Consider the following 15036-nt stretch of genomic DNA (forward strand, 5'->3'; position numbering starts at 1 on the left):
AGTCCAACTGTTAACCTAACACTGACAAGTCCACCATAGCTGTTGCATTTCTTTAATAAAAGAGCTTTGCCTGACTAAAAAAAACCTGCAAGACCAGTTCATGATAACCGTCAGTGGAAAACCCTGCAATGTTACTATTCTCTACACTTTCTGTCATCAGCTGGAGGTGGGCTGTGTTTAGATGTCCTAAGAAATAGCATTCCCAGAGAATAACTTAATTCCTAAACTATTTTCTGTGGTTTGGGTAGCGGGGCTGATCATGGCTCTATTTCTCCGCTGTTGCTGCTGTCTCTGTTTCTTTCCTCCGGGCTTCATGCTTGTTCTTCAGACCAGTACAAAAGCATCTTCGAATATGTTCATGCTACAGTGGGGATCGAGCTGAGTGGGTTTTACTCCATCTGGTCCTTCCTGCAACGCTGGGGTGCGGCGAGCCCTTCTCACCCAGTCAAGGGATTTTTCACCCTGGTGCCAAAGGCCAGCAGCTGTTTCATAACCGTACTTCTTGTGCCGTGCCACCATCTAGTGGTAACTCAACTAGAAATTCTGCATCCAGATAGGCAAAGCAGCATGAGTGGCTCCTCCATTGTCGGTCTGCCGGGAACTCAAGCTCTGCTCGGGGTAGCACAGATGCAAAGTGCAATTTCATCGCATAAGACTGGTGGGAGCACTCTGCTGATGAAGCATTAAAAACCAGCAGATTAACTATGATGAGGTTTCTCCCACGTGTCTTCCTGCTCTGCTTCTTGCTGTAATGAGTTTTAGAAGTGTGCTTGAACTTCATGTGGTTCTGTGTCTGCATTGCTTCAGTCCCCGCTCGGCTTTGGAAAGCTGCTAATGGAGGAGGCATGTGGAAGGGTGGTGGGGAGGGCTCCAGGGGGAGGGGGAGCACAGGAGAGCAATGGACACACACGCACCACATGCACATCCACACGCATCTCCAGTGGGCTTTCCAGACATTCAGCCCCCAGAAGGGCTCTGCACCACTTTTTAAGCCCCTAAAAGCAAAGCCAAGTGTTGAGCCAGCAGCCCCCAGGTGGGTGGCTGGAAATCGCACTGTGCCCCCCGCGCTGTGTGGGATGGGGCAGTCGGATTTGCATGGCACTGTGAAAGACCTACATTCTGCCTGGTGTAATTGAGAATAACCTGAATAACTACTTTCCTGGGCTGGAATTGCTCCTTGAACTGCTTTTTTGGCTCAGCAGAGCCAGCCACGGGATTCCCCGACTCTGCTTGTTTCTGCACCGCCAAGCCATTAAGTCCTTCTTTCAAGACATGAATATTTGCTCAGGGAGGCTCTAGTTTACCAGCACAGGCTCCTTGCTCTGCCCAAACTACTGGTGGTAGTGGGATTGCAAGTGGATTTGGAGGGTCTCTGCTGAGAAACTCCATCCCTAACCCATTCCTCCTGTCTTTCTTGAAGTACTGTCCTCCAGGTAATCCTGCAGCACCTGTGACTGTGCATGAGTAAGGGATGCCCTTGCACATGAGGAAGAGGAGTGCACACACACCCCATAAATTAACTCATGCTGTATATCAAAAAGCTGATCCCCCTGATAATGCCCAGCACCAGCCCCCTTACAGTCTCAGCAGTCCACAGGCCAATTTTATTTCTTCCAAGGCCAGAGCAGTGGTTCCCATGAAGACAGTGGGGTCTTCTCTCAGCACCTCTTCAGGATGGGGTCCTCAGGCACAGAAGACAGAGGCTGCAAATGTTGAGACCCATTTTGCAGTGCAATGCATGGTTTTGGCATTTAGCTTATGGTTTGCTGCCAATGTAGCACACATGGTGGGTTTGCTTTTGTGGGGATGCACGGAGCCAGGCATGGCTTCCTGTTCAGGGACAGGCAAAACACCAGTATCTGGTGTTTATGGATGCTGTGGGAGCAGGATACTGTACGGACATCGTCTATGTTAAAAAGATAGACCATTCTCCCTACAGCTTCTCTTTTCTAGGATAAAGTTTCCTTTCCTTCCGCTGCCAGAGCGTCTGCTTTAATGCACCCACTGCATTGATCTGGGTAAATGAATGCCAGCTAGTGATGTACTCAGTGCTGTTTAACCTGCTGCCATCCTGCACTGCCTGCAGCGCAAGGCTTCCTGGAAGGAATTCATTATCTGCAATGAGACCTGAGCTGGGCCACTCGATTTTGGGGCATGAGCATAATGCCTACAACTGTATGAGGCTCCTGGAGCAAACACTCACGGTGCTGTTCCCAAAGCATGGCTTCCCAGGCACATCCAGCCCCATGGCAGGTACCTGCTTTCATCTTCAAATATGCTTGGAGAAAGAGGTATTAAGCTGTCATGGGCGGTCACTGCATGAAGCAGTGACAGTCCCTCAGCAGGGCCCAGGGGACGACCACAATATTCCCCTTAGAGATGAGGTAGATTTTTAAGTTAAAAAAATTCTGTCGCTTCCCTTTGCATTTGGCATCACTCCCATGCCAGGCAAACGATGCTCAGGAGCTTTGACACCTGGAGGGGCCAGAGCTGCCCCTGTGGGGCCATGTGTGTGTGTGTGTACGTCTGTCCGGGCTCCCACACGGGCACCAGTTATTGCCCAAGTCTGAAGAACAGATGCAAAGGGGCTAAAAAGCTGATGCAGGCCAGGAAAGGAAGAGATGGCCTCCTGGAATTGTCATCCTTAGGCATTTCAGACAGAGAGGAAGACTGGGAGGAGGGAGGGGTGTTGGATGTATTTGAACCCACCATGGGTGTTTCTCATGTCTGGGGTATGGACATGAGACCTTTTCCCATGGCCACTCTAAAAATCTCCAAATCTTTGTGTTGGGAAAGCAAAAGCCAATTAAATATAACCCTTGTCACAGCTCTAAATTGGATATTGTATGAATTGTCGCATGAAATGAAACCCAGGTTTTGGCTGCTTCGCTGTTTTATCAGGGCATTTAAATAAGTAAATGTATTTTTGGTATTGAAAATGCTGAGGTGGTTCGTTACGTGATTAAAGAACATGTTGGACTTGAATGCACTGCATGGTGCTAACTGAATAATCAAGGTAAGCAGGGATCTTTCAAATCCTCAAGCAACAAAATTCAATTAGATGGGAGAGATTCAATTACGCTTTAAAGGGAACCTGGCTATGAGCACGCAGGATATGGCAGGAAAATGTATGCAAAAGATTTCATGGAAAAGAGCAATTACATTATCAATGGGACATGCAAAGCAAAATTTGCTCATCAGTCCTGAATAGAAGCCCAAATATCTGAACCTTTTAATGAGATGATACATGGACCAGGATGGATTTCAGCTGAATGTAAAGGCTGAGAGCCTCAAGCAGGTTTAAATGAGTTTGATTAATTTCCATGCAGTTATCAACTGAGGTTTTGGTCCGGTGATTTCCGGGACTTCTGGCCTTGGATAACAGATGTTGTAACAAGGACGTAGGACTTTGGCAGCAAGTATCCCAATCCCAATTCATTAAGATAAAGTTTTAGAAACTGAATTGGTTTTGAGTCTGAAGATGCTGGTTCTTCCTCCCCCAGCATCTCTGCATAATGTTACTTCAATGAAAAAAGCACAGGGAAAAGTCAAACGCTTTGCAAAAGAACACAGACATTTGAATTTAATAAATTATAAAATTAAAGATTCTAATTTGTATATACATTTTTAATATACAAGAAATGGCTATTTGTTGCAATTTCTGTTAAGGCATATGTAAGTGAATGGAAGTTGCATATAGATATTCAGAAGAACATAGCTAATACTGCACATTGTAGGTGAGTAAATAAGACATTAAATGCATTACGTAATAAAACAAAACATAAACCCCTTTGAGTACTGGTAAAGCACCATTTCTAGAATTCTCAAAATATCTGAAAGCATTCTATGGAGGTGTTGTGAGATCCTAAATATTGAATGGATATATGAATATAAAAAGTGATGCATTCATAATAGATTACAGAAATTTTTAAAGAAATGTTGACAAAAAAAAAGGCAGTAGATTGGAGCCAAAGGAACCAGAATTGGTTTGGGATCTTTTTTTTTTCATAAGGGACTGTCACTTGGATTTTAAGTTTAGACCAACAGAAAAATGACAATTTAGAAAGCTGTGTACTTGATTGGTTAGATCACAAAATGCATTGCTTAATGGGAGCACATTGCTTTAGCGCCCAGATCGCTGAGATGATCTCTGCAGGAATATATTTACTTATAAATCTGCTTTAGTTTCTGGGGATTAGGTTACATTAAAATACCACTCTCTGCTCATTATGTCTCAAAATGCAGTACCTGGGCAATAGCAAAATGGTTACAGAAGACACACTACGATGATGCTCTTGCCCAGTTACAGCATTGTAGAAAAGAAGAAACAGTTGTCGAAGTTCAGCCAACCAAAAAATGACCAAAATTTCCACTGCATGACAAGGAATGAAGATCAGCTGACAGCAAAACCTCATCTATTGCCTTGGGCTGCTTTTACTTTATCAATAGAGCTCTGCTCTGTGTTTTCCAGTAGAAGTGAGGTACATGTTCTTAGGAAACCACCATCATGGGGAACTGCTGAAGAAAAACCTTCTGAAAAACTCATGCCAGCTTGAAAAGAAGGCATCTTTCCTGATCTGAAGAGACTTCTCCCCCCCCCTTATGCAGTAAGATTGTAAAGAGAAAGCAGCTGGTGGCTCTGCTCCATAAGGAGATGGACCAGTCTGTGTCCATCAGCATCTCACTGTCTTGAGCAACCTAGACTGAAGCTGCTCCTTTAAATATCTTTCAGTGTTCCCCAAATAACAGCTAGAGAAATATTCAGTAGAATTAAAATCAGCAAGAAATAAATCAAATTAAATCTCCCAAAAGGTGAGACTGAGAAAGGACCAAGCCCTTCCCAAATGCAGATGCCACTAGGTGTTGCATTGAGTCCCTAATGAACACCAGACCTAGCATGGCACCACACCAGCCTTCTGGGAGGCTGCTCCTGCTCCAAGATGCACCAGAAGTTTCCACCTTATCTGGAAAAATGCTTTTGTTTTGTTGGATTGTGAACTGACTCACTCTGGAGAAAGAACAAAGCAGTCAAGTTTTTGAACTTTGAACCAGCTTTGCAAGTTCAGCCAGGGTGTCCATGCCATGTGTGAGTGAGTGAACCCCTGTGAACTGACTGTGCATGCGCAGCCTACAGCAGTCCTGGCCACTGGGAGACACCGCTGGAAATGCTCAGCACAGAACCACTGAGACCTTTTTAAGCATTGGGCCTCCAAACTGTTTAAACATTGGGCCTCCACACTGGAACAGGCCTTTCCTTGGGCTGCTTGCAGAAAGGTCACTTGAAGTTGCACCAAATCAATTCCTGCCCCACTTGCTATTGGGACACAACTTAGAAGTCCTTTGGACAGAAGAGGCTACTTGTAAGACACCATTTGAGCTGTGGGCACTTCCTTCTGTGCCATTTCTTCACATTGCCTGGTTGACTAAGCCTATTCCTGATGCTAAGGAAGAACACAAGTTATTAGATGGGTTATCTCAGGCTTCTGGAGGTCAGAGAAATAGGCCTCCACAAAGTCCCAGAGAGTAAGACTGGTACCATCCAGGCAGCAAGCCTCTACCTCCCCACCTGCATAACTTCAGGCCCCAACCCCTCTCTACTCTTGGGTTTCTGAGAGTTTTTCCTAAGTTTATCATATGCTTGGATGTGCCTCTAGGCTATAAAAAAGCTGGGAGTTGTGGTTTATTTTTTGTTGTCCACAGAGCTAAAAGCAGAATAACTTGAAGGGGAAAAGATGAGTTTCACACTAACCACATCTGTGTAAAGGAACTGTGGAAGGCAAGAAATACTATGTCTACAGGCTGGGAGCCCAGCTACAGCTTGTGTCTCCCATGGCACAGCAGCTGGAATGATGTTGATTTAGACACATCTTCCTGGCTTATAAATAGCATGGTGGGTTTTTTCCCTTCAGTGCTCATTACTGTATTGCTCTATTTTGCACAGATGTGACCTGACCCTACGCTGTTACTAAAGCTTGGCTTGTCTGTAGGCAGCCACAAATCCCTTGGCACAAGGCTCCTGGGGCCAGCACTGGGCTTGCCTGGGCATTGTGGAAACGGCAGGCAGGCCAGCGAGCAGGGTTGGGGTGAGCAAAGGCTGCCACGTGGGCAACTAAAGATAAGCAACCTTTGACTGCAGGAAAATGCTTAGTGTCTCACAAGTTAAAGTCCGAGGTGAGACTCCTGACACTGCCTCAGCCAACTGCTGCTCAATGCTGCCAAACTGTGGAGTTTTAGTTTTACTTTTCAAAACCAGAACAGATTACTTTGTTGCTTGTGCTGGCTGCTGCTTTCACATCTGCAGCCACATCTGCTTGGCCCAGGAGATGTTTCCTAGTGCTCTGGACTTTTACCAGGCTAGTTATGCTTCCCAATCTTCAGTGTAACTCCCCCCCATACCATCTGAGCTGGACCTAAACACTCACCCAAGTATATCACCCTGGTCCACTGTAAGAAGAGATGCTTGATGCCATCACACCAGCTGAAAACATTCCTTTTCTGCTTCGGCTAGTATCTCCATAAAGTATTTTTCTCGTACCAGGTCTTGTCCTTTGAAGACTTCTGGCCACAGTTCTGGCCAGAACAGTTCAACATCTCAGTGCTGCAAAGACTGCTGCTCCTGCAGGCTCTCGCCTCCTTTCCAGCAGGACTTGCTTGTTCTGAAGAGGAGACTGAGCAGCTCATTCAGCCATGGTGGTCGAGGGCAGAAGGCAGGGTTGCAGGAAGCCATGTGTGATTCACCTTGCAATACTTCTGAAGCTCTTTGCCAGCAGCCAGGCCACAGAACAGCTTACACATTGATGGAAACTCCACACATTTCCAATAATTATGTGACTGTATATACACGTTTATTACTGGCGCTGCTTCAAACTGACCAGCTCAGGCTGGAGGATGAGATCTTACTCTCAGACTGGAAAATCTGAACTAGGAGCCATCAGACCTCCCTAGTGGTAAAAGGAGGATTTCAAGGAAGCCCTGGTCTCTGCAGGAGCTTTACCAGCAAAGAGGAAACAAATGGAAGGGTCCAAGCCAGGAGACAGGAGAAAAACTGCTCAGATGCCACCCGCAGCAGGAACCAGTGCATGTTCCCCGTCTCTGCGGTGTTAGAGCCAAGCTGAATTCATCTTCTGATCTCCAACCAGGAATTCAAAATGACCTATGAAAACCATGATGACCCTGAGAGGAAAGGAAGTACTCAAAGGGTTGTCAGGTTACACATCTTAAAGTTTCTAGCAGACCTGGTAGTGTGAGTACATGTGTGTGTGGGTGGATGTACGTGTATATGTAAAGGGCACAGCAAACAATTGTTCACTTCTGCACCAATAAAGCTCTCTTAAGGAAAGGAAGATAATACAAAATTATTTCCTCCAAAATAACCTCATCCTATGAGAGGAAAAAAAAATGTTTTCTTAACAAAGCACCAAAGAAAAGGCAACAAGAGTCCAGTCATCTTTAAGTTAAACAATATGTGGGTAGAAAAAAAATCAGACCAACAAAAAAAGCACCAACCAACAAAGATCACTGAGGCTGTTGCATTACAGGAGCTTAAAGACTATCAAACATATGGATAATTGTAAACAGAAAGCCTAGGATGTTGTCAGTCCAAGTTGGCCGGATCTACCCTACTAAATGCCTTGCATGTATTCAAAAGTTTTGGAGAATCCTTTGGAATTGTTTATGGAAATATGGAAACTACTGTTTGCCAGCTTCAAATTTACACATAAATATATGGCTACAGAATATTCTATATATTTTCTTACATAGTCCCAGTTAAGAAAGCTATGTAAGCACATGCCTAGCTGTAACCACAGGAGCAGCTCTACTGAAGTCAGCTGAACTCAGTCTGGCATGTCCTTAAGTACCTTCCTGATCCGGGGGCTGAGTTAGTGCCCAGGTTTATGCAATGCACAGAGGCATCACAGGATTGCTGACCACCTGCTTGTCAGTGTTAAAGGGATTTCTTATGTCTTGGGACTTTTTTCCTCCATCCTAAGTGTAACTCCCATTACTATTCCCAAGCAGTTTTACACAGGCATAGAAGACAAAGGCAAAGAGCCCATAAACAAGACACCTGCTAACCTGGCCTAGGTATTACAGCTTGTTTGGATTCAGTGAAACACTGTAATGATATTGCACTAACACTCTACCATACCCTGTAAACCTAGCCATCAAAGTGTTCAGATTAGCACTTATGAAACAATCCGTCATTTCCGTTTATAGTAGGCTTTAGAATTTGGCATCTCTGCCATAGCACCACTTTGATTTTTCCCCATTTTTAGTCTCTATATACTATGATGCAATACTATGATGTTGGTAACATCTCTATAAGAGAAAAATGTTGTTTGCACCATATTTCCATTTTAGTTTATTTTCCTAAGAGTCTCTTTTTTCCTTTTCTCAGCAATCAGCTCCTGAATTCTTTGATTCCTTGTCCTTTCATAAGGTATCCTCCTCCGTGTAATGATGTTGTGCTGTGGTACTTCGTTATCCAACCCATCAATTTTATAGGGAACATCATCCACTGCATTGATTTCTGGGTGCTCCTCAGTTGCATTGGAAGGAGGTGCACGGGTTTTGGAAACAAGAGGAGGGCTGGTGGCAGACTGTGTGGTGAACACTCCTATGGGAGAGCTGAGGGTTGTCAGGGGCTCCTCCTCAATGACATTATTCTTATTTACGTTAGAATCAGTTACATTGCTGTACTCTGTTATGTTGCTGTACATATTACAGGACTTGCAACACAGCTTATTGTAACCGGGAATCGAGCAGTAACGAGAGAGAACCTCCATGCGACAAAACATTGACTTGTCTCCTTGACAATGATCTTCTGAAAGAGAAAAAGGGAACAGATAAATAGAGAGCATCTTCACATTAATCAGAGAAAGAAACACAGCTGAAGCTTTGGCAGCGGGCAGAGGGTTTGGTATTTAAAGTGGGATGGGAAACTGGGAAATGAGCCTTCTATAAGCAGAATCAGGCTTAATATTAAACTTAAAACTCAACTCACTTCAAGGGATGCAAAAGCTGATCTGAACTGTTTGTACCAGCCCCATCCATGCTATAGACCATAACACTGTAAGTTTTGGCTTCGCATTCTGGAAGTGCTACCCTGAAGACCACGATGAATTGCATTCCTGGCTTGACTTAAGAGTTCAAAACAGACCAATAGCGCTGTGTTGTTGCCAAAGCTACATTAAACCCCCAGAAAGGCATCAAGGTTTATATTGAGGAATCTTTTTTCCCCACCTTTCCTCATTTTAATGCTTTTCTGCAATCTAACAGTGACTAACCACGGTCAGGGGTAATTATACTTATCTGGACTGTCTCAAGAAAGTCAAGTCTTATTTCAATGTGTACCATGTAACTCTCAGAATTAATCCATCTCCCATTGGAGTGATATTTTTGCCAGGTACCTCTACTCTGAAAACAGCAGCATTGCCTGAGCATGTCCCTTGCTCGAGAGAAAAGTGGTGCATTTAGCATAAGGCTTTTCTACTCCTCCTAGAAGGGAGCTGATATTTTCAGAATAACAAACTCCAGTGTGATGGAGCCAAGCCAGTCCGTTAATGACTGGGAGACTCAGTAACAAGTCCCAATTTTTGTGTCACTGACTGAAAAACTGTAATAAAAGAGAAAAAATTATAATCAATAGGTTTTAAGCTGTCAATAGCTGTTATGACAATCTGCACTATAATAGAGGTGTTATGGCAGATCCTGATCTTGCTGAAATACAGGTGGCAAAATGTAGGCTAAGGCATCAAAGGTGAACTGGTCAAACTGTATTACTGTCTGAGACATATAAACAGAAGCCTACTCAGAAGTTACTCAGGCCCTTGTGATTTCTACCTCAGAGGAGGTAGAGGACCATATGAATTGGCGGCGGATGGATGGTGAGGGGTTAGCAGGCTCCTTGGAGAGAAAGTTGCTTGTCCTCTCCTATGTGCATGCTCTACAGCTCCTGTGCCTCCAGGCTGAAGTGACGGAGCTGGGAACTATCGGGAACTGCAGTGAAGGAAAAATCCTAACACGCAGCCCATGCTGAAAGAAAGAGGAGTCAGAGGGCTTGTAGGAGAGGAGAGGGCTAAGGAGAAAGGCAGCCTGACCAACACTTGGCATAATCAGTAACAAAATATTTTCTCTGTGACCAGAGTGCTGAGACAGAGATGAAATCACTTCTGCCTCTCTCCCTGCTCTCACTACATCTCCACCTACTCTTACAGTAAAGGATGAGTAACTCCAATTAGTCGCCTTTATTTAGAGCGTACCCGATGGCAGACAGCGTGCTCAAGTCAGCGTGTTACTGGAGCTCGTATTTCACCATCCTGCTACAAACACTGACTTACCCTGTCAGCAACCTTACAGCAAAGTAGAGAACCAGAGCAGATTCAGAGATACCAAGTGAACTCAGAAAGTGTAGGTGTCGCCTCTTCACTCATCCTCAGTTAACAAAATAGGGCTTTATAGGTGTTTAATTGGCAAACATATCAGTCTAAAATAAACTAATAACTGTTGCTGCTGCTTTAAAATGCTAGTGCTGGCTGAGGAAGGTGGAAACACCTTCCTTGCATTGTATTTATGCATTTATGCATTTGTTGCCGAAAAGCAAAATTCTGGTTCCTATTTTCAAATGTGTCAATTCATTTTCATATTTTTCAAATGCCAAACTGAGATGCTGCTGGAAATAAAGAACAACTCCTTCCTTAGGAACCTAAGAATAGTACCTTGGTTTTGGAGACATTTTCAAACCAGTCTTTAAGAGCTGGAACTGTTCATATCTGCATGCACAGCTCTATACAAAGGACTGCATGTGTCTATACAGCTTTATATACACTTTTACATACCACGTAGAGTCCTCTTTGAACATTTTGCCATGACCTTAATGCAAGCTTCTCCAAAGGGCTTGCAAAATAAAAGCCAACAGATATAACATTTAAATGTAGTTCCAACACGGCAGATCTGTTCTTGGCTTTGTAAGAATCACTAAAAGCACCTTTAGAAAAATGCCTTTTTTTCCTATCAAAAATATGTAATGTCAAGCTTAAAAATACATGAAAATAAAACTGCATTATGTAATGTGTTTTGTGACATCTGATAAATTATATAAATAAACTCTGTAACTTATGAATGTCAGAATGAAATTTTTATCCTCTATCCAAACCAAAATATCCAGATTTGCTGAACTTTTATTTATTTTTACTTGCAGTATGCATGACAGACTGGAAGTATATCTTCAAAACATCAGTAAGAAAAAAATAAATCAGTTTCACAGTCACTTTGGTACACATTAGTCTCATAAAAAAATATTGAAAAGCGAACTGAATTGGCACATCTTTAATATTATGTTAAATACATACAAAACACTAATAAAATATCCCTGATAAACCAAAGTGCATATAGACATAGTGCACAATGCCCAGATACCTTATTGCACCATTCTCTATAGCCACCCATCTCTTGAAACATCACTAAACATTGTCTATTTAAAGGTAACAGTCATGAATATATTTATACAGTTAAACACCAATTATTTTACATAACAGTATTCAGTGCCAGATAAGTGTCTTTGCTTTTTCACCTTGTCATGTAAATTGTTAACATGTTTCAGGAAATTATCATATTAACAGCAAAATTTAAATATGTGATCACATGATAATGACAAGTTTGAAGTGCTACACTGTTGACGACCCAAAGATTCAAAAATGCCACTTTTCCAAAGAAGATGATCAATGCAATAAGGTAGTAATTAGCTCCAAGACTGCGGCTTTAAAGTTGATACAATTCTACTATTGGTACTGACTGTCACAAACAGGTTTATGACTTGTGAATTCCAAATCTTCAACACAAACACGGAAGGTGAAGCAAGAATTCCAGTTAAATTTCAGTAAGTCAGGTCACAATCCTGTCTTGATGAAGATATGGATATGCACTGTGCAAATTAACCTCGGATTAAATTTACTGCCTTCTAACAGTTATCATTCAAGTAAAAACACTCCATATGAAGATTAACTCAAGGTACCAGTGTATTGTTTATATTTAAAGCTGGATCTGGTAAATTAATGCCATTTACATTTCAACATTAAGGCATTTTTCTAAAATTCTTCTTCTAAGCAAAAAAAGCAATAAAAATTGAGGTAATTCTGTAGTAGTTCACACTGTTATGTTTGCCAGTTGACACATCTATAGAGTATACACACACACACACACACACACACACACACCCCCGTACCAGTCAAGTCAGACATGCACATGGTGAAAAAAGACCAAAGATGTAATGAGTATAAACAGCTCCATGCTGAGCAGCTGGAGACATTGTACTCGATGAAAACATCATATTGCCTCCGCCAGGTTAAGAAAAACACCACCACGCAACCTTCAATATGGACATGCCTGTTCGGCTTCGTTTTTTTTTCTAAAGTGAAAGTACGCAAAACTGGCAAAAATTGTGCGACGGGAAAAATGAAAGCAGCTTTCCTCAAGGAAAAATATTTCAAACCACCACCAGGAGTTTGGCGAGAGGAGACGGCATCATAGCAGCACGGAAGGTACTGACAGAAACTGAGCTTCTGCTTCCCAGTGAGCCCTCCATGGGTTACAAACATAAATGTGAGGGTCAGGAATAAAAAACAAGCAGCAAGGGTGAGTAAAGCAACAGCACCGCAAAGGAAAATGGAATGAAAAAATTCTTTCACTCATCAGACTACCCTGTCAGCGAACTCAAACTAAAGAGTTATGAGATTTAGGGTTTTTAGATAAAGGAGAACTTTAGCACTACAAGGTGTCATTATTGTGATGTGATCACATTCACAATAAGTTCTCAGTTTTGCTATCAAACTGAACATCATGAACCAGTAAGAGCCTTTTTTCACCATCACCAAGCAACAAGCAAACTGATCCCAGCTCCCTTTCAGAGGACTGCAACATACTATGGAGATCCAACTTCACACATCCAACACTTCAAGACCTCCACCACCAGTGCTACACAAGCTCCAGAGAAGAAAGACACCGAGCACCAAGTGCCTGGTGTGAAAAAAAGATTCAGCCCAAGATTTAAACTTGGCAAAGTCAAGGTAACTTTCCGCATAGAGAGAAGAAGAGAGCAAAAGGCAAAGTCCACATTCGATGTGGCATGCATTTAAGGGCAAAGGCAGAGTTATAAATGGGTCTTTTACTTGAAGATATTTTCTGGATGGGGTAGTCTGGATCAGGTCTTGACAGCCATTGTATCATGTAGGTTTTCTTTGAAGGATCAGAAACATTTCCTTGAATAGAGGAAAAAAGAGATGTAACACAACATATGTTAGCATTAAGCAGTTGACCTGTCAGAAGCAGATAAGCTAAGAGCGTGAGTGGGCTCCAATGATGAAGGAGCCTGGGGGGGATTATGACCAGGCTGTGTAGTTTTGGGCAGAGGGTGTTGTTTTGCCAGTTTGCTACAACTTGTGCCCAGCACTTGACAGCCAACACTGAAGACAGCCTGAAGGCCAGTTCTCCAGTAGTACTTCTCACAGTAGCATTAAGTATGTCCTAAGACACATCCAGTCTAGTTTAGTTATACTGTCTCTTTAAAATCTTTGTATTGGAGACCATAATTGACAGCTTGTTTCTAATTAATTAGGAATCAAAAGCTACCCTGAGAAATACATCAGGAATAAAAGGAAAATATGAATTACTTAATAACAGGCGTAGGGAAAATGATCTCACAAGTATCATTTGCGAACAGCTGAAAAACTAACAGGGATAAAGGCATTAGTGTCCTGGACTAAGTAGGAACAAGTTTATTACAGCTTAAAAAAATTGAGTTAGATAACCCCTGAAGACAACTTGTGCTTAACAGAATGGAAAAGAAGCCTGGGACTGTTGCTGGAGGTTGGTAAAACAAAGAGGCATCTTTATACACAATGCCCTTGATTAGCCACAACCCAGCAGCCTCTTGCCAAGCCCAACACGTCTCAGTGCTTCTCACCCAGGGGAGCTGTCGTCTGCTGGCCAGATCCAGCCATCACCGCTGTGCTGAGGTCTGCCCCAGCCTCTCATCCTGTCCTGGGGCAAGTGGTGCTCCCCACCGTGAGAACGACCATGTGCCCAAGCAGCCCATTGGCCACACAACAGCTCTACATTTGGAAAGCCTGCTCAAAACTGGGGCTATGGAGAACTGCCACCCCAGGCAGATGTAGCACACAAGTATAAATTCGAGGAAGGCATTTCAAATAAATAAAATCAAGAGATTTTTTTTTTCAGCAAGTAATATATGCTAGAGAAGACAAGCACTTACTTGGACATGGAGGTAGTCTGCAAATCCTTACGGTCTCTGGTTTATTTTCTTTACAAAGGCCAATAGCATTGTCCCTGGTCCGGCACAGGACCGGGCGATCCTGCGTGCCGTTGCCACAGCTGACAGAGCACTGAAAGGAGATGCACCAGTTAGACACCCAGCCACCCTTTGGAAACAATGGATTAGAAATTAGATTTTAAATTTTAAACCACTGCCCTTGATTTGAGCCGACATGGTACATTATGTGAACCACCACAGTACCTACAGTAACTAAGCAAGAGGGAGAACCACTGCTTTTTGTGATATACCAGTAATTGTGAAACACTCCAAGAAAGAGCTTATGGTCTGAGCAATAAACAAAGAACTGTAAATGTGAGGCATCTATTCACAGTGTGCACCAGGGACCGCATTGTTTGTGACACCTATTCAATCCAGTGAGGATAAAAATTGTTTGTGCTTATTTGCATGGCACGGTTCCAAAATAAAATGTTGTATCTCCAAATGCAGCCATGTTTTTTAAGCAATTTAAAGGAGAAATGCTGAGATGAACTGTAAGGATCCTGTGTATCAAAATTATAAGAACAATTTAATGTTGCAATATTCTACTCACATTTCTTGCCTTTTGATGACTGCAGAGGCTTGCAAATATGAATAGATGGAGCTTCTTATTGCTCTAGTAAATACTCCGGCAAGAAACAGTCTGTGCACAGTGGCATTGCATTTCTTGCTCACACGGTGAGTTAGCCAAAGAGCCAGCGATGGAAAAC

At 42.9% G+C, this 15036-nt stretch overlaps 1 protein-coding gene across 3 annotated transcripts in view; it reads right to left on the reverse strand.

The window, feature by feature from the left end:
* Window positions 1-3622: 3622 nt before the first annotated feature.
* The window catches only part of ADAMTS2 (ADAM metallopeptidase with thrombospondin type 1 motif 2), a 195024-nt gene continuing 183610 nt past the window's right edge, over window positions 3623-15036 (reverse strand). For all 3 annotated transcript variants that reach the window (XM_087753711.1, XM_087753712.1, XM_087753710.1), the window contains 3 exons: window positions 14270-14399; window positions 13167-13256; window positions 3623-8824 (listed from right to left, as the gene is read on the reverse strand). In XM_087753711.1, the coding sequence (XP_087609837.1) occupies window positions 8358-8824; window positions 13167-13256; window positions 14270-14399 (687 nt within the window). In that variant the 3' untranslated portion in view covers window positions 3623-8357. The remainder of the gene's footprint in view (window positions 8825-13166; window positions 13257-14269; window positions 14400-15036) is intronic.

This window comes from Nipponia nippon, unplaced genomic scaffold (assembly GCF_047370975.1).
Source record: "Nipponia nippon isolate SJK-2023a ecotype South Korea unplaced genomic scaffold, ASM4737097v1 scaffold_17, whole genome shotgun sequence".
Taxonomy (NCBI): domain Eukaryota; kingdom Metazoa; phylum Chordata; class Aves; order Pelecaniformes; family Threskiornithidae; genus Nipponia; species Nipponia nippon.